The 27,740-nt window shown below is 37.8% G+C and overlaps 1 protein-coding gene across 3 annotated transcripts; it reads right to left on the reverse strand.

Moving 5' to 3' along the window:
• Window positions 1–5,576: 5,576 nt before the first annotated feature.
• Window positions 5,577–27,662, reverse strand: GEMIN8 (gem nuclear organelle associated protein 8). 3 transcript variants are annotated; one of them, XM_072414890.1, is made up of 4 exons: window positions 27,386–27,662; window positions 17,856–17,893; window positions 12,951–13,380; window positions 5,577–6,133 (listed from the first exon to the last, which is right to left on the reverse strand). In XM_072414890.1, the coding sequence occupies exons 2-4, from the start codon at window positions 17,880–17,882 to the stop codon at window positions 5,877–5,879; spliced, it is 714 nt and encodes a 237-aa protein (XP_072270991.1). In that variant the 5' UTR covers window positions 17,883–17,893; window positions 27,386–27,662; the 3' UTR covers window positions 5,577–5,876. The 3 variants fall into 3 exon arrangements, with proteins under 3 accessions (XP_072270991.1, XP_072271008.1, XP_072270999.1); XM_072414907.1 differs by lacking the exon at window positions 27,386–27,662 and adding an exon at window positions 23,652–23,670; XM_072414898.1 differs by lacking the exon at window positions 27,386–27,662 and adding an exon at window positions 18,627–19,561.
• Between the last annotated feature and the right edge of the window lie 78 nt (window positions 27,663–27,740).

Here is a 27,740-nt window from a genome sequence, read left to right on the forward strand (position 1 = left end):
TTTAGTAATTTGCCATGGCTGTCTCTTCCTATGGTGGAGGACTTTGCAGGTTTACCCTCATTAGTTGTTCCCCTCCATCAAATCTCCATAGAATTGAACAGTTTAATGTGTACAGTACTTGTTCATCCTAGTGTCACAGAAGACTGTTTCCAGCAACCTAAATCTGACATGTCTCCATAACTAAGGTACAAAACCCCATTTGACAGAGGATGAGAAACTCCCAGTATTCCCATAATGTCTAAGTGATGCTGCACTCTGCTTCAAATTGAACAAGGTGCCCAAAAAAGGGAATTTCCTGCTGGGGATCAACCCTAAAGCAGGACAGGCACTTAGCCTCTGTGGTTTACTCCACAGAGAACCTCATTTCCAACCATTGGCCTGTCTGATCCTGATTCTACGAGCAAACCAGGTGTGGACTCAATGAGCAGGTTGTTGTACTGGCTGTGCAATCATTGTCATCACATGCTGCAGATTACCCAGGAGAAGCTGCAGCCATTTGTAAGAGGATTCACCGACTGGATTCCCAAAGCCAGACTCAACTGCCATGGTGTCTGAGTACTTAGAAGCATAATAATGAACAGTAGGTTTGCCTGTGGCTACACCAAACATTGCTAATTCTGTGAACATAAAATAACTTTTAAAAACTTGCACTTGATCTTTGTCTGGAGATGAGTTCACATAAATCTGCTAGCAGCTGGCAATTAAAGAAGAAAAATGTATACCTTTTTTTCAAGAAGCATCAGAACTGAAAAACATTCATCCTTTATTAAGAAAGCTAACGGAAACTTACAGGATGGAAAGGTTATGGACCCTAGTGGCTGGCCACAGTCTTTAGTGCATTTCGTCCAATCTCCCGTAGGCCACATTTGATAAATAAGAAATAGTTTTCACCTTTCTTTTTATTATTCTTTAAATGGTATTGTTCCAGCCTCTCTCAATTCCAGCATTTCTTCCAATTCCAGCCTTTGCTACAATGTCACCTGGAGATTATTGCTTTGGATCACTTTTCTGATGACAATAGTGGCCAATGAGTGAGCACTGTGTGTCAGTACAGCCTCTTGATTTTTTCACCACAGGATTTAGATCCACTTCACAGTTACTAAAAGGTACCCAAATAAAAGATGGATTTTACAATTCTTAAAGTGGACCTGTACATGGAGGATGGTGAGCTTCTGCCATAAATAGAAGTATGCTGTGTGGCATACAGAGCCAGTCACTGGGGATTATGAAACTCCTGTGCATGCACCGCATACAAAGCCAAGCGCTACACATTGCATGCACTATGTAGTGTAGTAGAGCTAAAACAAAAAAAGCTATCAGGAGGCACAGCCATATATTTTTCACAAATGAGACATTGCTTGTTTTTTCAGTTAACACTACCTCCTGTTGGCAAGATGGTGCTGATCAACATTCCCTTGTTCATGTATGTGGAGAACTCAGTGATCTCAGTGACAGTTTGTCAGTGGACTTTACAGCACCTTGCATACAGATAGAAAATATGATGCATAGTTGATATATATATATATATATATATATATATCATATTTGATATCAACTATCTGTTACTGTGAATGTAAGAAGATTCCGGGGATATGGTCACCCAACGGTGCTGTGAGGAAGCTCTTCACAGGACTCTTTTCCCTGCATGGCTTACATCATTCCATGGGAAGCTACCTTTAATCCCTCCACCAGCTTTCATGTTTGGGACACACAGGGAGCAGTAAGCATTCCACAAGCCCCAGACGCTCTCCTCCCCTCAGACATCCTAGTTTGTCTACCAACAAAAGCAGACCCCAATACCCTAGCAACATGGATTGAGAGACCCTTAGCAAATGATATAGAAGAGGTGCGACAGGAGACCCGTTAACTAGAGACCTGTGTTGAAACCACTGAGGGCTCCTCAGCTGATTTAGAAGAATCCATGAGGGCATAATAATCTTCACAATTGTTCTATACTGACACCTTACCTCCTTTTTTCTGCAACTTGAGGTTCCGGAGAATCATAAAAATCATAATCGCCATAATAATGTGCAAATTAGGGGCCTGACAGAAGCTACCAGAACCTATTGAACTTATTTAACTTAACTAACTATTGCTTCACCTATTGAACTTGACAGAGATCATAAAGTACAAGAAGCCTGTAGGGGTAATGAAAATATACCCAGAAATCTGTGGGATACATTTCATTACCGCCAAAGACGAAAACCCTAAACAAGCTTAAGATTTTGCCCAATCTGTCCAAACATACCTTCAGCATTGCGTCCTCTCAGACATATTCAGATCTCGTCAAGCAACTTAAAAATAGGGCCACCCATTCCATCTCTGAGTCCGCAAGGGGTCGTAGACTTTCCCTCTACATACACACTCTCAGCTGCAAGATCTGTTTTAATTTTTAGGAGTGGAACCCATTGAAGAAGCTGATTTGCTTGCCTTGACCGATATCCCAGGCCCAGTTATCTTCTTACCGGCATGACAACATACAAGTTCATCCTCTTTGTCAGACCACACTAATCAGCTGCTCCCCCGTCCAAATACCTGATACCTGGGTTGCTTCTCTAAAGAGCATTTATCCCTGGACTATGAAGCAGATGTGGTTTTTCAAAACCCCTGGTCGTTCCAATATACATTTTCGCAGCTTTACAAGGAGACCTGCTTTTGGATTCAGTAAGAACATTTTAGCTAGGAATTGTACTCAATTTAGCTTTGTGTGTAGGTAGCATGACCAAAATGCAAGCAGTATTAAGGGACTGTTCACTCTACATAAAACAAAATGACTTTGAGCACAGAAAGTTCAGTTTGCATCAGAACTAAGAAAAAACACATAAACCTTCACGATAGCAGGTTTTTGAAGTTGTCTATACACTATTTTATGTGTAGTAAATCACAGTGTAGAAAATGAATGCAAAAAAAAATCAACTAACATGCACAAAAGATATAGGGACATATTTGTCTAGGCTGTACATAGTTAAGATTATTGCAATATATTTCCTCCCTCTAATTTTATGTTACACTCATCCACAAAACCAAATTCCCTGAGGATTCAAACATTTGGTTACAACATTAAACAAAGAAGCACACTGGTTTTATTTATTCTTTTTATGAAGGCAGATTGATCTAGAAATCCTTCAACTTAATGAGATATAGGAAACATTTCGTTCAAGAAGTGTTACACCTCTAGGGTAGTAACTGATTGATGGGCCAATTTATTGGTGGTTACAGAAAAAGACCCTTTAGTACATTCATTTTTTAGTATTGATCCTACTGTGACAAACACGACTGTTGACCAAGTTTGTATTCAGTCTTTATTCCCTCATAGCTAGGACGACCATATAGTATTTAGATAAGCACACAGAACTACAGATACCTACTAAATCTGGAATCCACAGTTTTATGGCATAAGTGTAAACTGACAATAAAATAAAACACCTTCATGGGTATGTATCAGTCTGGAAATTTGGGTGCTCTTAGGCAGACTGCACTTGCATGTAGAGCACCCGAGGCAAAGTCGGTTGATGCGGACTTCTGCAACTGAAAAAAATTGAAATCCAGTGAATGGAAGCGGTGACCAAGGACAGTGAGCACAGCTCCATTACTTATATAGCTCTGTCAAAAATAGCTGTATAAATTCTCTTGGTGCAAGTAGGCAGGCTTTTTTAGAATCACATTCACAGTACTTAGCATACCATCATATCTCAACTTCCCCAATTAATTTCAAGGTTCTGCTTTACCACCTGCAGTGGAGGAGTACGAATGACTATTTATCAGCCGAGATATTTTAAATGAATTATTTTAAAATGATAGAAGATGCCATAGTAATAAAAGCCTTAAAAATGTGTGTGTAAATCCAGTTTTAGATGCCTTACTTTGTAGGATTAACATTCGGCAGATTCAATGAAACGTGAAAAAGTTTATTTTTTTTTTTTTTTTATTGCCCAAGTTAATTCCGTATATATATGGTCAAAGGCACAATGTGAAACATAAAAAGCATCACTGCTCATCAATACAACACTGCATTCTCCAGATAATGCTCACATCATAGTAGAATGTTCAGATTCCAATTGACAAGGTAATAGCTCACAGGAGAAAACGTGAATAGGATAAACAGATTGCAGTGAATTCTACCTAATCACACAAAAAGAATCTGTTAATATGGATAAACTAAAATAATGTTTTATGTGAAGAACATAAGGTGTCCATTTTCTGATACTTTTCTTTTTCTGCCTAATGCATTTTTATGTGCAGTTATAAAAACCAACTTTTCATTTAGGTCCAGGTTTAAACACAACTTTTATATATTTTGAGAGTAGTCAGTAATCAATTTAAAGTAGATGTGTCAGGTCCCTGAGCAAAAAAACAAACCTCTGCCTCTGCATAAGAAGGAACTACTATAAAATGTAAAGGGAAACCCAGTGCCTAAATCCAAAACATTTTGGTCAGTTACAATATGCCAACATTTTAATGCACGTTATGTGCAGAATGAATGATTCTTCAAAAGCAACAAACTACCTCACTGGCCAGAAACTTTGGGAGATTTTGCTTTGGCACAGGTTGGCATATATGTCTTTTAAATAACCAAAATAATTCTTAGTAGATACATATTTTGGCTAACCAGTGTCCTTCAAATTAAAATTTGTCTTTATTTAAAGCAAACCCATCTGGATTTTTTTGTACCTACTATAAATAAATGCACCCTCAAGGTGGCTGTTGCTGTCTTCAATCCTTACATGCTTGAAATCCATAGTCAAAATACTGACCATCTCCCTACATATACAATCTTTTAGGAGGTGGGAGAAGTAATACTTTCTATTTACAAACATCTCCCTGATATCTTGCTTTGGTCTTGTTCTTTTTAAGCCATAGGAAAAGGTGTGTTGGAGAGGCTTATTTAAAAAAGAAAAAAAAATCTGATGGCAGTGCTGAAAGGCTCGTCTTTCATATCTGAAGCTGCTAGAACTACAGTGTGCGGTGTTACTGCAAGTGAACAGAGATAGGAAGGCAACTTTTATGCCTAAAAACATTTAAATAAAAGAAAATTTGAAGTTAAACATCCTTATCAGAGAAGTATGGGGGACACAGACCTTTGTACAAAATCCTACACAATATTTATTGTTTAAAAGAAAATAAATGTTTTTGGCTACAAAGCAACAAAAGTTAATTGTAAACACAAAGCAAATCAACTAAAAAAGTACATGTAATGCATTTAGTGACCATCAAACTGTAAAAAGTGCAGAGTCCATCTTTTTCAAAGAAAGAAAAAATCAGCCCATGAGATCTTATGACAACCAGAACCCACATCCTTGGATAGAATCCAGTAAAAAAAATATGGAGGGAAAAAAACTGTTTCAGGGCCCTGACATTTCATGTTTGAGCTTCCAACCTCTTACCCAGCAGGCATCCTTGCTTTGGAAACCAACTCTCTTTTTTTATTTTTTTTCAAGGCATGTACCTTTCCTCATCTATGGGACACTTACCAGTCCCTTAGCACTCTTGAGATGTTAAAGTGTGTGTAGACAAACTACTGTGTGCACCCTCTTCTGCACTTTCTTCTAAAAGTAAAAATCCCATACACGCTTAGAAACTTTTTAAGGTCTTTTCCATTTTTTTATTGCTTTTATTAGAATGAAAAAAAAAAAATCAATAGTATGTAACCTAGGCAAATATATAACTCTAAAGACACGGAAATATTAGGAAGAAAAAGTCCATCATACCTTGTATATTTGTAAACCTATACAGTTCATAAGTGCATTTAGCTATTGCTATAATATTAAAGAGGTAACCAATGCAAAACATAAGTCACTTGGTTAAATTCACATGTTGATACAGCTGCAGTGTCTGACAATACTACAAAATAAGTCTTCAAAACTTGGCCTATAAGATTATAACTTTAATGGGATGATTGGCCAGTACTTGGGCTGTTTCTTATCGCAGTGTCTGTCAAAATTGAGCTGTATGGCAGTTTCCATTCCTTGGATTTTAGCTGCGTCCTCTCCATAAAGTTTCTTCATCTCTATCCTGCGCCTCTCTCCAGGCCTCTCAGAAGGAGGTTGTGTGGATCGCTTTGTGGGGATGTGAAGGTCGTGTCCTGCATCTACATACTGTCCATGCAATTCCTCCTCCAGCTGTTGCTGCCTTTCTGTAATGACATGACATATAAGTATTAAAAAAATTAATGAACATTACAACGAGTCAAATAAGCAAAGAACATCCAAGATCGATTCATTTTACTACTTTCAACCACCGATTGCTTGGGATTGATCCCAAACTAGCAAAAGAGAAAAAAAAACTGATTTAGATGTAATTACCCTAATGCAAACCTAGATCTGATGCTAAGCAGAATTAAAACATAATGTGCTAAGGGTAATGTCTATTTTAAATCAAAGTACAAAAGTTATGACATATACGTAATTTCTTTATACATTCACATCAAGTCTCACTGTTCCCAAGATAAAAAAGAAAAAAAGCAATGGGTGAATGGCTGACGCTGTGTCTTGCAAGTCTGTTTTTTTCTGGTAATAAATCTGTGTTGATATAGTTAGTAATAGATGTAGTTTTGTATATTTTTCCTCACACACAATACCTAGTGCTTTACCGTTACTGTAAACCTGACCAATCTATAGCAACAGTGAGGACTCCAAAACTCCCCAGCAGGCAAAGACATAATGAGAAAACGTTTTTCAATAAAAACTTTACTGACATTACGATAAAGTAAGTTGTGGAATAGACTTTGTAGAGTTTAGCTTATAAGACAGATGGTGGATCTAGTCCCAGAGCCATCATACACTCTTGTAATGCAGAAAGGCTGTCCACTGAGTTCACAATTTATGGGTGTAAAGCCCCTGCATTTTATGATTCCTGTCTTGAGTCACAGTTTCCCTGGTTAATGACAGCAGATGCACGGCTTAAGCATACAAAGGGTGATGAGGGGGAAGTGGGAGGTGGGATATGGGAATGTGCAAAATCTCCTACATTGCAAGTGCCAGGTTAGAAAAAAAGAAAGCATCAAGTGGAAAAAATGAAGCTGCTCTGCCAAGCTATGAGCCAAAGCCTGACAACCAAATTTCTTATGTGCTTTATATTTTTTAAACATGTTTTGATCATAAGCAGTTTATATATTGTATATTCCTGGATTTCTACATTTATAATAGTTTATACTTGTTTAAAATATTCAGAAACATTTGGGATGTGACAGCATTGGTTGCACAACTCATGTTTAAAGCAAACTTGTGCCAGTGTAGGAACAGCACCACTGTCTCTAGTAAGTTCTAAAATAAATGTGCCATTTCATCCGTGAAATAAACTAACAAAAGGCAAAGGTGTTGTTATGCAATAATGAAGCGTTGGATCTGTGATGCCTAAAGCATTGCCTTTTAGCAACTGTTACTGCCAGCTAGTAGAGGTCTCAAAATATATAATATATATAATAAAAGCATAAAATAGAAACCAAATAAGCTTTCTGTCCACCATAAGATCATATTGACATCATGACAAGCAGAATTCTCTTTCAAATGAGATAAATACGAATCCCCATTAAAAATTTCTTGAAAGTCCTATTACTCCTTCTAAAGAAGATTGAGGAAAATCAATCTTTAAAAAAAGTAGCTTTCAGGAACATATAGAGAGCACGGCCACATAAGATCAAATAAGACAGAGCTGAAACAATAAATTGCAGTGAGTAGGTGGCAATCACATTATGAAACATTCAAGTATGTCTGCTATATATTAAACAGAACATCATCTTTCCTCTCAGGGAGAAAAAAAAGACACATAGAAATGTGGTCACACTATCCATAACTCCCAACAAAGGCTATGGGAATAGACCTCAGCATCCTGTCCTAAACACAGGTCTAAAAAACAAAGAATACAATTCAATGCAACCACTAAATATGTTTATAATTAACACAAAAATTGTACAATACAGCATCAGAAGTCCATACTTTTCAGAAATTTACAGTAGTAAATATCTAAATCCCAACAAAATAATGGGGTAGAAATGCAATAATAAAATAAAAAAAAAACACCCCTTGCTGCTCACCTGGCAGTTGTGCTTTCATGACCATCCTATCCATTATTATGATCTATTTGAAATGATTGGTGCATTATTTTGATAGGTGTTGACATAGTAAGTACAGGCACTGCAGCTGTTGCGTTGATCGTTTTATGTCAGTCTTCTAGGCTGTGTCAGATGAAACACACCAACACAACAACACCAACACCAACACATATAGAATCAACTATTATCAATATCCCTGTATCACACCTAGGAAGCCTGTGTCACACGAGTGATGAAGCTGTCCTTCCCAAGAATCACAATGGTAGAATAGGCTGTAATGAGGGGGGTGATACTAAAGAAACACTTTGATAAGGTAAGCGAAACTATAAAAAGGGATTGTTTCAGCTTCACTCATTTTATTTATTGGACTTTAGGTCCATTTTAAAAGATAAATAACTTTGTACTTAAAAGGCATTCAACAGAAATTGGCAAATATACTTATAAGGTCTAACAACCATATGCCAAGGAGTGTACCCCGATGTGTACCTGGATCTATGATTGGACGACATAATCTGCACACACATTAGTAAAATTAACACTAAACTGGCTCAATTACAGTACATTAAAAGGACCCAAATTGAGAACATGTCTAGTTTGTTAGTATTATTTCCCCGTTTTTTGAGCCAATACAAATAACACGTAATGATATATGCAATCATAAAAATGTGTGGGTCAGATATGGACACATCCCAAAGATATAGGAGATACAAGCAATTAAGTTCCTGAACTTTACACTCTCTGAACAACAGACCTCAGATTGGGGGTAAATAGTGTCTGCAGTGTTTATGTACTTGTAAAAACATGTCCTTCCTAGCAACTGAGCTGAGTAAAGCTGTGTACAGATTCTGGAGTTTAGTCACTTGAGAAGACTGTCATTTTCAGTGATCTGCCTTGTCAAATTAGTAAGTGGGCAACCCCACTGGTGACTTTTGTTTTCTAATAGGAAGAATGGAGTTGGGCACCTTCCATACATCCTCTCCCTCCTGTCTCCACAGAACAGTGCCAGTTTTTTCTATTGTCACTGGAAAAACAGTTTCCAGTGAATTCTTGTTTCTCTATGCTGGGCTTTAGGGTGATAAATCAATGCTACTCCTTTTAATGACCACTCCCAAAGCTGGGAAAAGAAAAAGACTTGTAAGTGTTACTTAACTAAAACTGACAGGTATCAGGCCATCAGTCCTGCCAGGCAGAGCTGTGCTGTGTGGCAAAGATGGGGCAATTCCAGGACTGGATGGATAGAAATATGAGTATATTTAATTTGTGTGTTAAGCTGTTTCTCTGGAGTGCAGATTTATTTCTCCAACAAAGCTAAAGTAAGTAAGGTTTGAACCTGGACTTTTCCTTTTCAATGAGTCACTTGAAATAGGATGCTCACCACACAGTAGACATTTCCCTGTTCATACACATCTGCAATTATAAGAATAAGCAAGCTTTTCAATTCTGCAATCAAAAGGAATTATTCCTATAATCCCAGTTGTGTTTGGTGAAGACACTATAACTTCAATGATATTGATCAGCCTTTTATTACTGAAGACTAAGTTGTTTACACATGTATACACTTTTGTCAAATTTGTTTTATTATTGACCACCAAAACAGCTGAGCACATAGGCAGCTTGTTGGCATTTACAATAACGACAGCATACAGACAGGATGGATTTGGTTGCAAAAAAGTAAGTGACGCTAAACCATTCCAGAGGTGCATTTAGAAAACCTAAAAAAAAATATCACAGCTGTTTCTTCTAGTGGAAGTTTAAGTTGCATTTTAAAAATAAATATGTTCTACTTTAAGGTAAAAAGCAGATGAAATGAAGGGGGTACATTTAGCAAGCTGTGAATCAATTTCGGCCTGTGTTCTTCTCTCTTTTGTTCCTTTGGAGCTTCCAGCTCTCTCCTACTTGAAGAGGCCCTATTGAGTTTTGTCAATGGAGCCTTTCTGAGCACTCTGTTCTGTTGTTATGGAAACTTTGAAGTGTGGGATTGCAATGTTTTTAGCAAAGCTGAGCATGATCATGTCTTAAGCAAACTAAATAGAATGCCATAAAGCACAAGCTATATCAAAAAGAAACTTTTTGATTTCTTTACCAGTGCTGCTTGGTATTTTACATATTAATGTCTACATGAGCATATCAGCAAAATGTAGGACCTGAGCAGAGTTCAAAATGAAGCCTAACAAATATGGCACACTGAAGAATATGTGTGGGTATAAAAGTAGGTGTTGTCACACACTCACTTTTTTTTTTTTTTTTAACGCTTAATGGCCCCCAGTTAGATTTAAAGATACCTACACATGTTCAACGGTTCTTGCCTGATAATCAGCTCAAGGCCGTTATCGGGTGAGAATCTGGCGGATCAAGGCGATGGACGACTAACGATCCTAATGCAAGGGAAGGGGGAGAGTGCACAGCGGGGTGCCGCTCCTTTGCTCTCCCCCCCACCTCTGCATAGAGCAGAACAGTGCTGTATGTACAGCCCTCGTTCATGCTCCCGTGCAGTAGTTTGTCATTGGAAACGATTGTGAAAGATCCTGTCCAACGACTATTATTGCACGTGTGTATGCGGCTTTAGGGGCAGCTATAACCTTAAGGCTCCAAACAATAACCCCAAGGCCACTATATTACCCCTGGGCCAGCAAGTGATAAAATCGAGAATACCCAGAAAGATTACCATTCATTGCATAATGTCTCTCTGGGGCTGTAGCACCCCTTATTCAAGGTGAGCATGTCTCCAAGCATCTCAAGTTGGCTCTCCCATTTTCTGTCATGGCAGGGGGGAGTTAATTCCTTACAAACCACCAAGACCCCCATGTTATGGCTTCAACTTCCATCCCCATGGTTTTGTTGATCTGCTCTCACTACTAAAAGAGACCACCGGCCAAGCTGGGGCTACATATGATATGCCACTGGCCCTGGAGTGACCACCTCAGTTGCTCTTGCATATTAATCTTTTAAAAACCCTAATGAGCCTGAAGTAAATGGCATAGAAGGAACCTAAGATAACATTGAAGTAAAGGAATAATGTTATATTCAGATCAACCAGATGGAAATATATGGAGGTGTGAAAACGAAATAAGAAAAAAATCAGAACGGCGTTGACATACATCACTCCATATAACTCCTAAAAGCAGCTCTATGTACTATTTTCCTATCAATCTATTTATTGCATAGGGAGACTTGTTTGTTCATATGCTTGCAAAACCGATTCAAATGTATTAGACTGGATTTATTGCACAAAGGGAAAGCAAAAGATAAAGCCATAACATACAAAAAAAAATCAAAATGAGTGTACAGTGTGTGTCATAGCAAACATTTGAGAATTGCCTGTGTACTTACAAACTGACAACACCCCAGAATAATATTTCATGTTATTCAGGAGGTAAATATTGCATTTAAACTGGACTTATATTGCAAGCGACCATTGATGACTGGGTTCTAAAATATACTCATTACCTGCTCAGTGTTCTGATCCTCATCACCCAGAATGAGTATACAGCCAATAGTCGCACGGTTACCTGCATACATGTTTTAGGTATGTTACAAACTACTGAAACCAAAAGAGCAGCTTTAGATAAAGACAATTACCATTCTTTACAATGAGTTTTGGAATGGCAGCTTCCATAATCTCTCAGTGATCGGTTCAAGTACAGCACAGATACAATCCAATAATCATATTATAACAGTGCACACAATACAAAATCGTGTCTGTATAAGGCAAGATACCCATTTATGATTAGGGAAAAAAAAAAGAACTAGGGGAGGGGTAATAAAGGGGGAGGAGAGGGCAATATGGGAGAACAGAAAAGTAAGCCCACGTCAGGGGGGCTGTTTTGAGGAGCAGTATTCAATCCAAGAATTCCAGGTGAGGTCGAATGCATGTGGAGTGTTTTTGAGAGTACATGTAAGCTTGTCACTAACTATTATCCAGTTTTTGTCGGCAGCAATGCCAAGGAGATGATGGGTAATTTCCAGGCCTTAACCAATGTCATTCTGTCTGCTAGCAAAAAGTAATTACACAATTTCCTGTGACATTTCAGTAAGGGCGTATCAATTTTATTTAGGAGGGCACTTTCCAGGCATGGGTGAAAGAAAGTCTGTAGTACCAGTGATATGATTTGGAATACTCTCTCCCAGTATTCCTGCGCCAATGGGCAAGATCATCATATTTGCTCCATGCTGCCCACACCTCCTGAGGAGCCCGGAAAGAATCAAAAGACTTTTGTAGTCACTAGTACTAGCGGAGCATCAGTTATCACTTAAGCGATATTTTGAAGATATTGCATGCCACGTCATTCCAGTATTCCAGCTCCCATGTTTTATGCATATCGGTTTTCCAGGCCTTCATATACGGAAGTTTGGAAGAGGGGGCTGACAAGGCCGAATCTAGAATGGAAATCTGGCCAGTGGCGTCAGCAAGGGATTTGCAGGTGCTTTCAAATGCATATATGTTGCATGAAGGAGATTCCTGAGAAAGCTCACAAATTAGTTGCGTCGGTTTTAGAGAAAGTACTCAAAAGAAGGAAGTGCTTTGGATTTGACTAAGACTTCAAAGCGTAATATGTTTCCACCAAGGATCAAATCCCTCACCCTAAAGAAGCTATTGTTGCACCACCAGCCAAATTGGTTAAGTTCCATCCCCAGTGGGAACTCTGGAGACAGGTCCACTTTTTACCAATAAATGCGTGTAAGTGGGCCATGGGAATCATTAATGATTAGGTACTATGATTTTATTTAGGAGTCAATAAACAGAAGATGAGAGACCAAAACACTAAAAGGGCAATATATGAATGTATGTATGTATGTATGTATGTCTAAACGTATTCAGGAAGAACAAAAATAATTCCTATTTTATTTTTCCACATAAGAATAGAATTATTTAAACAGATATAAAAACAGTTATACTCACTTAGTTCATCCCGGTGCTTCTCTGTTTGTGCAAAATATTGGCGCAGTTCTTCAGTGATCTCCATGCTGCTAAAGTCACATTCTATTTCATCAGAATCAGAATCAGTTAATGCACCAGCTTCCTGTTCCATATCAGACTCTTTGTCTTTAGAAGAAGATACCTTTAAACATGGACGTGGCCTTTGTGACTGTTTTTGAGGACCAGTGTTGATGCCCGGGCGAGAAGATTCCCTATGCCAATCAGCATAGCGACCAGCTTGAAATGTGTCAGCCAGGTACCAGGGAGGATAATAGAGAGAAGCCACCGCCATTCTGTATGCTCTCTTATGTCTGTACAACCACTGCATTGCTTGACTGTAATGCTTCCAATACCTAGAATAAACTCGGCCTGCATACCATGGCTCTGTTTCTTGAAGATGGTAAATGCTTGCCTAGGTAGACAGAAATAGAAAACTTAAAAAAACTATATATGGTAATGGTTTTGTGTACCAAGAATGTTAGTAAGTGGCTTTTCCCTCGGTCTTGGCTAAAGCTTCCACCATCATAGACTAATACATCTGGATTACAATAAGTGAAAAAAGGAAAGAAACATACCCAACTCACGTTAAGACAAGCTTCATATCCTGTACTTGAGCCCTTCTTAACCTGACCATCAGTCATGAGCCCAAAACATGGAGTAAGGAACTTATTGTAAGAAAACAATTCTAACTGTTACTAAAAAAACAACACAGACACAAAGAAAAAATAATTTTCTATACATTTTAAAGCCCTAACATTTATTGAACATAAACATGATCAGGTGAAACTAAAAAGGCAATCTTTCTCACTGCGGGTTTATTATGTGAGACATCCACAGACTACAGACATCAGAAAGGTGCAGGAATCCTGACAATATTCACACTGAACTGATTAGTATAACTTAGTTATAAGCAAAACATGTCCAGGGTCATGTTTGTACCACTAAATAGATGTGTGTACCACTGTGTAGGTCTATCTTATAACAACTAATAGTAAACAAGTTAAGCCTGCTAGTTTCATCCGTTCATGTTTTTGTTCACTGTAAGATTAAATGTTTGGTAATCCTGAACAATATTATTCATCCCTTTGACAGATATCACATGATCAATACCTCACCGCTAGTCAGAAGACTGTCTGACATATGTCTGCCCCGAATGTTTTTCATTGCTTACCAATTAATTATTAAATGGGGCAATATTTTTGCAATGATAAAGTAGACTTTACAGTTTAAAAGTAATCAACTTTACGCAAACTGATTTTATGTTTGACATTTTCACATTTTCAACAGGCATCAGTGGACTGAATCAGCCTCCATGCTTTAATGTTCATGACAATTCCCTGCAGTCATTTGTGTCTCAGAAGGATCTCACAAGGCCAAAGGTGTTACTCTTTTGCAGTAACTCTTCCCAAATATCTGTTTATTCAGCCTTATACAGAATATATTTGGCAAAACTACAATTTGGTTTTGCAAGTGTCTAGAATACCTCATGATTCGGAAACATAAATGAAGAAAATATATATTTGTTCATAACCACACAAAACTGATCAGTTCCAGACAAGCTGCCCCTAAAATACTACTTGCATTTATCTACAGATTACTACAACATGAGAAAAAGTAAATGATTTTATAAAGCCTTTTTTAAGTTGTTTTAAGATGTTTAAGTTGTAAGATGGTTCTTCTGCATCAACAAATGGCATTCACTAAATTAAATAAGGGAAGGAAGAAGCCCGCGCACAGCATTTTCACATATAGCAAAATATAATTTTAACTTCCCATACATCCAAGAAAATCTAAGGGCCAAAGCAAACATCCTGAACATCACTTGAGACCACTATGCAAACCTAAAAAACACATCTGCTTGTGCAGCTGTCCAGCAATGTAAAACATGCTTAAATAAAATATATATTTTCACACAATTAAACCATTTGCTAGAAATCTGGAAGCTTTCCAAAACTGAGATAATGCTATATGTTATGTTTACAATGCATATAATGCAAAGCCTAAATTATTGTCATGAGCTGGAAATGTTTTAAAGAAACGGGATCACTCAAACACAGAAGTAGTGTCAGTTCGCACAAGAATATGGGAATCTATAAGACCTTCGTGGGAAAATTCAGTACATTTCCTGTGGAACATAGAAAAAAAACAAACAAGCAGTAAAATTTTATCTCCTGTCTTTGGTGGAGGTTTTACCAAGCACATCCCTGTCAGTTGTATTATTAGTGGTTTCAGTAATCTGCTTCACATATTTCAAATCTGAAATATTTCTGAACCGATTTAGATGTTTGCGAATGTTCACCAGAAGATTTAGGGACAATTTTTCAGCTATAAACATTGACCATTGCATTGAGAATTGTTTCTTATTCAGCTATATATAAAATGGGAGTTTTTAACATGTTATCTTGGTTCTCTCAGGTGTTTGAACTGGGTATAAAACGGCACAAAAAGATACTTTATTTAAATATAATATGACTCCCTTTGTTACAGTTTGTTAAAAAGGGGATTTACAGAGAAAATACTTAAAGTAGATCTACTGTATGACCACATTTTCAACATTATGTAAAAGAGTGTCTTTCTGTTTTACACAATGAAAAATGTTTTTTTTTATTTTTTTATATTTTCCAATTGTAAAGCCTAGACGAGGAAACCTGAAGCCTCCTTGAATACTTTCAATTACGTCATATATCCCAGGAGGCTGCTTCTTCTGTATGTGCCCAATATCAGGCACTACACCATCAGGGCTTTCCTCAAAAATACAAAAAAAAAAAGAGTTTAGTCTCACAAATGTGCACAGTGAGATTAGTGCTCCTTTATTTTTTTACATTTTGAGGAACACACATCAGCTGACTGGCAATGCTCTCAAGCAAAAAACGGAAAGATGGCGGCATAGGACATAATAGCAAGCCATGGAAAGAAGACAGAAGCCCATACAGTATGGCAATTGCCGGGCATAGTATGCACATTCATGGGCTTTCAATACGTAATGGTAAGCAAAACTGTTTTTTTATTTTTTTAAATGCATAAAGTTCTGCTTTAAAGTAGATGTATACCCTGTATATATAAACACACCATTTTTTATATAATTTGTTTTAAATTTTGACTTTTTTTTATTTTTTAACCTTTGCCATCTCAATTTTACTAATTGAAACTTCATGTCTACATGTAGGCTCTACAAGGATGGCTGCTTTCCTTAGTGTGGGCTTCGTATTGCCGACAACAGTAAATCATTTGCACCACCTGGCACTTTTCAGTAACCATCACTGTTTTTGGGTGGTTACTGAAAAGTTGGGTTCTAACGCAAGGGCACTGGACAGTTGGGCCATATTACAAAGATGATGAAAAAATGGGACATACTAAGGCAGGCATAAGAAAATCACAAATTAGAAATGAACAAAGTATATAAAGCTGACCAAATTATAGGGGTTATTGGATTCCTATAGTATCAACTGGGAAAACGGAATTTGTCATGTGTAGCCCCACCCACTTTTTGACTACCCACCCACCTTCAAAACAGTTTCTGGGGAGAACACTGGAAAAAGATATGTTTTAAATTCCCAAAGAAAGTTCCGTGGTTGCTATCTTTTCTTTTAGGGACTCTAGGCCTATCGTAGCCACTGAAACAAGTATGTGTGTGAACATCAGCACAAGGCCAGCTGTGGCCATTAGTTTATTAGCTTTATCAAAGTCAAGAGCAGCCCCCTATCCAACACATGTGCATAAGAATGGATTGGCTGAGACCATAAAATACATGTGCCACACAACTGCCCCATAGCACATGTATGTCCAGTGAGAAAAATCATATGCTAATGAAGTTAGAGTGTACGCTCCCCAAAATGAAAATGCTAGAAAGACAACACATAGGGTGAATGGAAAAGGGGGGGCCCTATAAAATCTTGATAGAGTTTAGAAATTATATACTTTTTTTTAACTTTTCAAAATTTTTAGACGCCGGGTTTAATTCGGCTAGAAAATCCACCAGGAAACCACATAAAATAAAGTATGTGTAAACGTTGTGGGCTAGAATGCTCCAATGTATAAACAAGAACACACAGTCATTTGGTAAAGTAAAACTCAGCTGTTCAATCCAGAATGCAATCTTCAGATCTGCAGGGTGGTTCAGTGACAAGTACAGGCGACAGATACAGAAAGTGAATACTGAATAGCATGACTAGTAAAAGGCAGTTCTATGGTTTACACTAAATGCTCACAGCTGTGCTCCCCACCCATTGGACTTCTTTTACAAGAAGCCAGAAAAAATACACTTACATTTTAATTAGGATGCTGGTAACTGTGGAAATTAACTATTCTAGGACTAAAGTCACCTTAAACCTTTTCACCCATATTAGCACATACAAATGACTTAACTGAAAATAACAAGTATACCAAATATTTGGTTCTCTGAAAAAAAAAAAACATTACAAAAATTAGGATTTCTAGTTTATATTTATAAATTCCATGTTCTGCAAACATTTTCTGCTAGGCTGTAAATCATCTTTTATCTCTAAAAGATTCCAGCAGCAAGGTTTTTTACCTTAGAGTACAATATTGGTTTTGGTAGACAGACACAAAGATAAACAGGAGCTCAGTCTACTAGAAGTCACACATGCATAATGTAATGCAGCAAACTTGGGATGTTAGTCTGGAAATCTGCATACTGGTCACTGCATATGAGGGTTACCAAGCTGTGAAGGTCATTACACTACATCTTTAGGAATTGCCATGGTGACAGTTCCACTTTACTTTATAGATGATCATATACTCCTACAAAGCCAGAACGACTGAACAGCAAACATAAAGCAAACAATATGGAAATAGATATTTAGTCATTGAACTACAATTGCATCAAAAAATATGTATAATAACTGTATAAAAAAAAGAACTACTTACCAGTTGTGTCGAGGGACCTGAATGCATTTTTATGATACCTAAAAAAAACCAAAAAAACGAATATTACATAATAATAATAAAATCACAATTTTCACTATATATATATATATATATATATACACACAAATAACAAAAGACATAACAACAAAGATCTTTAATTTACTTTTGAAAGTAGAAACAAGCATGAATGCAAAACCTGATGCCAAGGTTTACAGTAGTTATTATTAAGGAGAAATGTTCCAACAAGTGCTGGCTTCAACTATGACTGAAGCTTTAAACAAAAAAAAACAAAAAAACAAAACAAAACAAAAAAAACATCTAACCAGACTCTAACACAGTAGCCCTGTGAATCTGCTACAACAGTAGGATCCCACAGTAACCCTTCTTTCAAAGTGTAAAGTTTAGTAAACCCTTTAGTAACAATGGAAACAAATACACAAATAAGGTTAATATATGGATGAATATAGGTGCAGGCAGGCAGCATTAAATAAAACTCTAAATATTTAATAAAAGTAAATAACTGTATATTACAAGTTGAGTTGACATTGGTCTCTGAACAGCAGTATTCTCAGCCAAACAGGGCTTTTGCTCTTAAATTTTGTCATGCAAAGGGTTCATGTACCAAGGCTTTTTGTTTGCATTGGAATGGTTATTCAATTTATTCACAAATTGACATATACAATAACTATATACAAGCAATGCAAAAGCAAATCAAAGTTATTCAAAACCAGATCAAAGGAACTGAAAACATAGAAAAAATGGTTTGCTTACAAGTCTGATGTCTGTGTATGTAACCGCCAACAATGAACTTGTTTAGAGAAGATGAGAGTATACAATTACTTCATCAACGTGCTGCTCCTTCATTGTCCAATCAGTAGGCTGGGGAAGGAGCAGTGACTAAAGAAGCGGAGCATCTACTAACATCATTGTGTAATCACAATCTAAACACCAGAAGCATTACTCTGTATTTTATACCTGAACAAAGATCACAGAGACACTCCTTTTAACAGATTTAACCAATCAATGTTTATGTTATGCATGTTTTTAATGTATGTATTTACGGAAAATCTATTAATAAAAGAAAAGTTATCAAGAACGTTACTATGACAACATGTAATTATTTTCCACTTGTGCATATTAATATCTTGTTCTGACATTATAAGAGCATATCCTTCCTACTGTTTTTGTTAAAAGCTTTCAACCTTAAACTTTAATACAATAAAAAAACCCAAGCTGATAGATTAAACACAATATACTCAAGTGATATAAAGTGGGTTGACTGGCAAATGCAAAACAACTTGTCTTAAGTACAATGCAACTCAATACTGCAATTGTGCCCAGCTCTGAATAGCAGACACACTGAACTCATTATACATTATTACTCATCCCAGGAGAAATGGCTGCTTTTGTGTGTCAAGATCAAGGCCATGTGCAGATTGGTGCTGCTTTGTCATATTAGTGTGTCCTGTAACACTACTGCACAAGGCACACAATGAAGATAAGAAATGACCAAAACATGTATTGTAACTTATGGACTTATGGGAAAACTTGACATGAATATAACCACAAAAACAAATCACAAAAAAAGGAAAAGAAAAAGTTAATGACAGTGGATAAAACATTTTGTTCATGGGAGAAGTTGTAGAAGAAAAGAAATAATTATTCAAAATTATAATTGTTAAAAACTCTGCAAGCTCTATACAAAGTGTGTGGAATCCTATTTCTAAATACAAAAAAAGTTTAACTTCAACTGGAATTAAAGTTTCACTTTAAAAATTTGGGATCAGACAACCAAAAGGGATAGGCAATGTCCCTTCTGCAATAAGCATTCTCAGCTGGTTGATCGCCATCTTCTATGTCAAGTGGTGACAGGATTGAATGAACTCCCACTTACGGCATCACAGCCAGTTAGAATGAGAAGTTGGAAGAAGATGTTGGTGACCACAACGGAATGGGGACAGGTGAGAATACACAGAGTTGCTTTAATGGCATACAGCAACAGAAGACAATGCCAGATATATCAGCTATAAACAGGGGCTACACTCAACACAACATAACCTTAAAGCAGAAGTAAAATGGAAAAAAAACAACTCACCTTTACTTCACAGAATCGTCGATCCATCCAAAGTTTCTTGTATCGGGTTTCCTGTCGGGCGTAGCCCGAGATCGGGTATGTGCGGAAGGAGCAGGCAGAAGCCTACTGGGGTGCATGACGTAGGTGCGCCGAAGGCCCTGCATTCCCACAGCGATCAAAACAGTAAGGGGGGGGGGGGGCTTTACCACTTTTTTTTGTTTTAAAAAGGGTTTTAAACCCTCTCTCCCCAATAGAGAAGGTAATTTTTACCTTATATAAAAGGATTGTCTACCCTTTTCTGTAAGGTAACAATTTAGTTTACATCCTCTTTAATGAACAAAGTTTGGTTAAATATTGCTTGCTCTAACCTTCGAATGAAAACACATATCAAGGTTGAGCCTTAGGAGGTGGCAAGTCTTAAAAGGGAGTCAACCTGGCAAACAAGCCCTGGTTGATTTTTAAACAGGGACGTAGGATTCCACAATTTACACTACATTGGTATGGTGGTACCAACAGGAGCTAAACCCCAATGTGCATTTAAATATTCCTTCAAAATGTTGATAGTAAAGATGTTAGTTCTGAAATGTATTTAACTGATACCAGGAGTTGAACGCAAATATCTTTTAATAGCTGTCTAAATGCTTTAGGAAACCTTGAACCTAAGTCATGCTATCATACATTTCCTTCCTACAGCAGAATCTTGCTCTGGTCACTCTTTCTACACCACTATACTCACTGAAACTACAGGACACAGTAAAGCTACGTACACACTTCCAATTATTATCGTTGGAAAACGAACGACGAACGATTCTGCACGATATCTACGAACGATCGTATAGCACCGATCCTGCACATAGAGATAACGACACGATCGTTCGTAGATATTGTACACACAATAGATACGATCGTTTGAGCGATAGAGGAATATGTGCACGACAGGAAAGTGAACGAACGTTCGTTCATTACGCATGCTCTAAACATGGACGATCAACGAACGACCGTACACACGAACGATGTTCAACGATCGTCGTCCAATCCGATCCGCCGGTCCGGTCGTTCGTTTCCAACGAGTTTCCTCGTTCATCGGCGTCGTTGGTTACTTTTTTACGAACGATTTTTTGCCCAATCGATCGTTCGTGGTTCGATTGGAACGATAAAAATTGGAAGTGTGTACGCACCTTAAGGGTCATTACTGGAGTCTGCCACAGATCTTTTGTGAACCCCCAGTGTAAGCTTATCATAAGAAAGCTCCCAAGGTATACGAGTTTCAATCTAGGAAAAGGTGCAGACACATACTGTATGGGAACCTGTTTTTAATTCAGAGTGGTCGTTTAGTTTTTATTGATAAACATTCTACTCAAATGGATCTTTGACTATAGCAAACATATAATCCTAAATGTTGAAGCAAACTGGGCTGATAAGGCTGCAATGCACTGTTGTATTGTCAGTCTAACACGCTTGCAATGTAGATGCAGACATTTAAGCAGGATAATATTTAAAGAAACATCCATCTATATACATTTCTTTATATTAACAGGCCACATCCCTAACATTCATATAAAAAGATATGCAATGAAAGACATGACCTTTAAAGCCAGTACCATCAATATATTACAAAAATAACAAAATTTTATTAATATTAAACATTATAAACAAACATCATTTCAAATACATAAAACACCGTTAAATCGTGGGTGTATATAATGACCTCTCCTTACAGAATACCCCAAAGGGTTTAAATTCTGAATTACTTCTTGACCTGTTTCACGGAAAAAATCTGCCTCTTCAGGAGGAAGGAGAGAAGAAGTCTGATGGGCTGTATGTTCTTATTTTTGTTTGAGGACTGAAGGACATGAAACTTAAGATCACTGTGATTTATATTGAAAATTGAAGGAGATTACTCACTAATTAGCTAAACGGGATTTGAATATACCATTGCCGTCATAGCAACCTCCTTCCTTGCAACAATTTTAAATAAGAGGGCTGCTGGAAGTACAAATATCAGACTTCTCCTCTCCTTCCTCCTGAAGAAGCGGATTTTTTCCGCGAAACGCGTCGAGAATTATTTCAGAATTTAAACCCTTTCGGGGTATTCTGTAGGGAGAGGTCATTATATATACACCACAATTTTATTGTGTTTTATGTATTTGAAATGATGTTTGTTTTTAATGTTTATTATTAATAACATTTTGTTATTTTTGTAATATATTGATAGTACTGGCTTTAAAAGTCCTGCTTAAAATTGATGTCTTTCATTGCGTATCTTTTTCTATTTAAGCAGGATAAGGCGACAGGTTAATCCTCACCACTAGGTTAGTGAAAATGAATAGCCCAATGAACAAGTTGGGGACAGGAAGGTGACACAGACTTTGAATACTGATGTCACCTTCTGAAAATTTACTGCGACTGGGGTTTGCAAACACATTAAAGCAGTTACACAAAAATACAAAGCATTTCATAGGTAACACATTTTACATATATTTAATAGCCTACTTGGTTTTAGTTCTTCTTTAAAGGGAGACTATTAGTAGAGAAGTAAATTTCCATTCAGTGGCATGGCAGTAGATTGGAGGCTAAACCCTAAATCAGATTTCAGTTTTAGTTATCTTGCAGAATAGACAGCAAACTACTGGCTCTTATTAGAAGACTATTCTGTTTCATGATCCATCTGAATTGAATGGGTATGTCATATTAATAATAACATTTTCAGACTGCAATATGTTTCCATGTTAAAACAATGAAATGACAATTCAGTTGGATTTTATAGCGGATGGGCACTATGTTCTCCATCTTTATTATGTGGCGCCATCTAGTGGCCTACTATTAACAGTGCAGACTTCACAATCGATATATATGGCAGATTACTTTAGGTAAAAGCATATCTTATCCCTATAGTTCCAGGTAATACATTAAAGTACCCCAAATAATTTAGGCATTCAAAGTTATCCCCTCCAATGTCTCCATTGTTTTGCACATGTCATCTCCAGAGGAATACTCTGCAGTACTTGCTCACACTGTGGTTTGTACTCCTATTTCTCTGCTTAACTAGTTACTGGTTAGCAATTTTGGATAGTCAGACCTATCCAACCTATCCAGACCTAACAGTGGAAACTCCCTTCACTTCATAGCAATCTATTAACCTCCAAGTCCTGTCATGCTTTTTGTGGATCAGTTCTCAGCATGGCTTCTCCAGTTCCTGGCTCCTGATATTCCTACCATCATTATAGGTGATTTCAACATCTGTCTCCATGGTCTAATGCAGTAACTTTTACCAGCGGCAACACAATCCCATCTTTATCTGACTCTGCTCTGATACAGATTTTACCAGCTCTCCTATAACACTTCTTGTCTACCATCTTCTAACATTCATCCTCTGCTTATCTTTCCTACCATTCCTGTACAGGTAGATAGAAAGTATTGCAACTTGGATCTACAATCTCTATCTAGTGCTCTGCAACCTCTAACTAAACACACCAGAAAAGACCTAGAGTTGAGAGAAAAGGAACACAAAGGACTACTTTCAGTCTAATAGACAAACTCTTGATGATTTCACAATACACTCTTATAAAATTGGCAGTCATATTTCTCTTCTGTCATATCCTCACAGTATCACAATCTAAAACAATTACCATATCAAACTTTTTTCCCTTGCTCCTCCTATCCCTGTTTATTTGATGAGGACATTGCCACATACTTTATTGATAAAAGTAACTTTACCATACCCTTCCTTAAGACTGCTCTCTAAAAGGTTTCATGTCCATCTCCAAACAAAGACTCCACTTTCAAAACTCCACCTCGCTACTTGTGGCTTTGTAGTTGCTTACATCTCATTTTCCAGCGATCCGCATTCCCAAGTCTTGAACTCATATTTAAACAATTATTATTATTATTATTAAACAGGATTTATATAGCAACAACATATTACGCAGCGCTGTACAATAAATAGCGAATGCAAATGACAGACTAATACAGACAGTGATACAGGAGGAGAGGACCCTGCCCCGAAGAGCTTACAATCTAGTGTTCGGTTAGGGCAGGGGCCGGGGTGGAGGAATGGGCACGGAGTAGATCAGAGGGGATTGGGTCAAGTGGACATGTAGTAGACGGAGATGATGAGAGAAGAGTTAAGACTTCGTCCACAGTAACAGGGCTGAGGGAGGCCAGTGATGATTTACATCACAAACAATCACTTTCCACTGCCATGCCCAATTCCTCCTTTAGGTCAGCCATAACACAGCAGTTTCTACTCACAAGTAGAAATGCAATCCAGTCATGTGATGCTGTGTTGTCTTTGCTCATTTGATACTTTATTTACAAAGAATGAATGCTAATGCATAAGGTATTCCCACATGTGTCAATGCTTGCCAATTATGGCAAAGGCTCACTACCCACCAACAAGTTTCTCTTTAATAGCCAATCTACCAAAATATGTATTCTAGGTCTAAAACACCTGTAGTTTCCTATACCCCTGACACAGAGTAGCTCTGACACTTTAAAAGAATGCTGCTAACAGGTATAAACAGCAGGAATGTTTAGATACTTGCACATTCTTACAGCATCATTCATTCATATATTTTACTGCTGACACTTCCTTGCAGTGATTTAGCTTGCCCACCTCCTCCCAATTTAAACTTATAGATATTGGTCAAGGAGGCAAAACAGAAATATGAATGCTGGGCTCTGGTACTACCTAAAAAAAATCCTCCTTCAGATTGGCAGATATTCTGTCAAACAGAAGTTATTGCACACCACTGCAGGTATGTGCAGGCACCTCTAGATGTCATAGCACCTTACATAGGTGATAGGATGGCTGCTAGGTCACTGCTGATGGGAGAAAAGTGAGCTGAAATGCTGAGAAGAGGAATTTGAACGTCGTCTGTGCTTAAATCAATAAGAATAAATGTGACACAAAATGTGACAAAAAAATGACTGTAAATTTAATGGACGTCCCTGTTGTCACAGGAGCATGAGCCCAGGTTGATAGACTTTTTTTCCTCACATTTTTTTGTATTTCCTGGCTGGGGGGGGGTCATCTTTGACAAAAGATTTCTTTTAGATAGGCAGCTGACTTTATTTCTATTTTAAGGCTGTGCCTCAAAGTTTAAAGGGTTGTAGACTGTAAAATGTGCTTTGGAAGGCAATTACAGAACATGTGAGAAGCTTGCAAGAAGTCCTGTATACACAAATGTCAAGAGGAGATTCTTGTGGACTGAAGATTGTGTAGGGGTTGTATCTAAAAGTCTGAGAAGTATGGAGGAGCCCGATCATGGGGAGCTTTGCAACCTCAGCTCACTTTGTCATTCTTTACTGACCCCTTAACAGTAGCCACACATCTGTTATGGTCTGCTTTGACCTTCTCATCAGTGCCTACACTCGCTAGGTCTCTCACTGTGGGGGGTTATTCTAAAAGTTAATAAGGAGAAGTGTAGAGTTGACAAATTGTGGGGAGTTTTGTAGGTTAACGTTAGGGTTTTGAACCAGCCCGAAAGGAAAGTGGTAGAAAGGGGGGCCGGTTAAGGAGAAAAAAAATTACACTTACCTTTATTCCCTAAGGGCAGTCAGATCCATCCAGAGGTGTTCTGCATTGGGTCCCGCGTTGTCGCAGAGCTCTCCGGGCACCGCCATCTTTGCCTCTTCTTCCGGGTTCTTCATCCTATGTCACCCGAGCCAGGAGCGAGACTGGGTGACGTAGATTGAAAAAGAACTGTGCATGCGTGAGATCAGCAAATTTTTTTTCTTTGCTCGAAAAGGCTTCTTCTGCGCATGCCCGAGCACCCAAGAGCCTCTCGGGATGCGTGATGTAGGTATCCCGGGAGGCTTTGTGCTCCCATTCATTCTCGAGCGCCTAGGCAGTCGAGAATAAAGGGGCGATGCTGCACCCTTTTCCAAAAAAAAGGGTGTTGCACTTAAAAAAAACAAAAAAAGAAAATAATTTTTACTATACATAAAAGGGTTGTCTTCCCTTTTATGTAAAGTAAAATTTCTGATTTTAGGTACGCTTTAAGGAGAAAGAAAGAACTGGAGGAGTCCAGCAGCAGAATCCAATATACATTGGAAAGGTGCTAGATTACTGAATGATGGAAAGAAGAGGAAGAGGTTACAGCAATTCAGGTGGGATATGATCAGGTTCTGCACTAGAATTTTAGTAGTGCATAAGGGAACAAGGGGTGGATATGAGACAGAGCCCCAAACCCTAGCGCCCCAACAGACAGAGGCCATACAGAGAAGCTGGATTTCAGTAACAGTATAAGACCTTTTAGAAATAGGAAGAGAAAGGCTCTTTGACTTCTAAAGATGAAGATGTCTGAAATAGCAGAGTGTTCTGCAGTATCTTTTGGGTTGAAGGCTTAGGAGATCATTAGCTACCCTGGTTATGATTGTTCCTGTGGAGTAGAAAGGTTATAGCCAAACTGAAAACAATCAAATATGACCACAGTAAGGAGGTAGCCAGACAACTCTGTGTCATTCCAGTGCTTTCGATGTGAAGTTCTGTTCTGGGTCCAGTTACAGGCTGTATGGCACATTTATTTGAAATGAGCAGTCAGAGAGCTTACAAGATGGACAATTAGATCCAAAATAGTAAGAAGATATTCATCTGTGCACTGCGGATCTCTACAGAACACCATACTTGTGAGTTAGATGGAAATTCATTGCAACACAAACATAAAATGTTTTTTTATAAAAAATTCTGAAAGCCACCAAACCATTAGATACCACAAAACAATGTTTTCTGACATTGACATACAATTGTGACAAACATAAACCTGCCCTACATCAGCTGTGGTTATCCCCAGTTCATCTATTGGTAGTAGATACATGGTAACATTCTGTTGTCTGGGGCTGGGCTGTCTGGGTTTTTTATTTAATACCCTGTATTACACTTTCTAAATATTATTATTCTTTGCCCATACAGGTTGTCCAGTCTGCCATCAGCATTCCTGACCAAATTACAAGCTTTACATTTTCAGTGTTTGTATAATTAATCTGGCAATGGCTAAAGCTAATAATAAAAACAAACAAAGTAATGCAAGTCTGTATTCTTTAATAAGGTGTTAAATATAAATGGACTTGGTATAAGCAGACTGCAATGTACTTTATAATAACATATCACTAAAAAAATGTGAGAGTAGGAGAGTAGAGGGATGACCTCACCAGACTGCAGCTATACTTTCAGCATCCAATCATAAGGCAGGGGGGTGATGACATCATCCTATCCCTTCCAGTCTTATTATAGTGGTGTCATCTGCCTTAATGTGTGGAATGCATGGACAGGAATACAAATCCTGAAGAAAAAGGAGCCATATGTGTATTGTATCTATGTTTAGCTACCATTAATCAGGTTTGTTAAGCATTTATCCTATTAAATGTTCATATTCCTGTTTGTTAAGCCTTTCTCTCATTATATGTTATATAAGCAGCCCATTGCCCCATAAACAAACAATGACAGACATCATACCTTGAGTTCAGACAGGAAACCGGAAGCTGCAAAAAGAAACCCAACCATGCCATAACTGACCACGCCCTCCATTCACTTCACAGCCAATAGTGAATGGAAACACAAAGCGCCAATCAGCGTTCGTTTCCTAATATCATCACACGTTAACCACAGCAGCTTCAGATAGAATAGCAGTGATTGGCTTTCTGGACTTTGCCGAAGCTCTTCGACTTTCAGAGGTAGAAGAAAAAAAAGCCTTGCGAAAAACACAACGGAGAATAAGCCTTAACTAATAAATGTCATTTCGTGAAGTATAAAGTAGCAAACAAAAAAATAGTAAAATGTTACTGAGCATGCGCGGCGTCTCGTCGCCGGT

This window comes from Pyxicephalus adspersus, chromosome 1 (assembly GCF_032062135.1).
Source record: "Pyxicephalus adspersus chromosome 1, UCB_Pads_2.0, whole genome shotgun sequence".
Taxonomy (NCBI): Eukaryota; Metazoa; Chordata; class Amphibia; order Anura; family Pyxicephalidae; genus Pyxicephalus; species Pyxicephalus adspersus.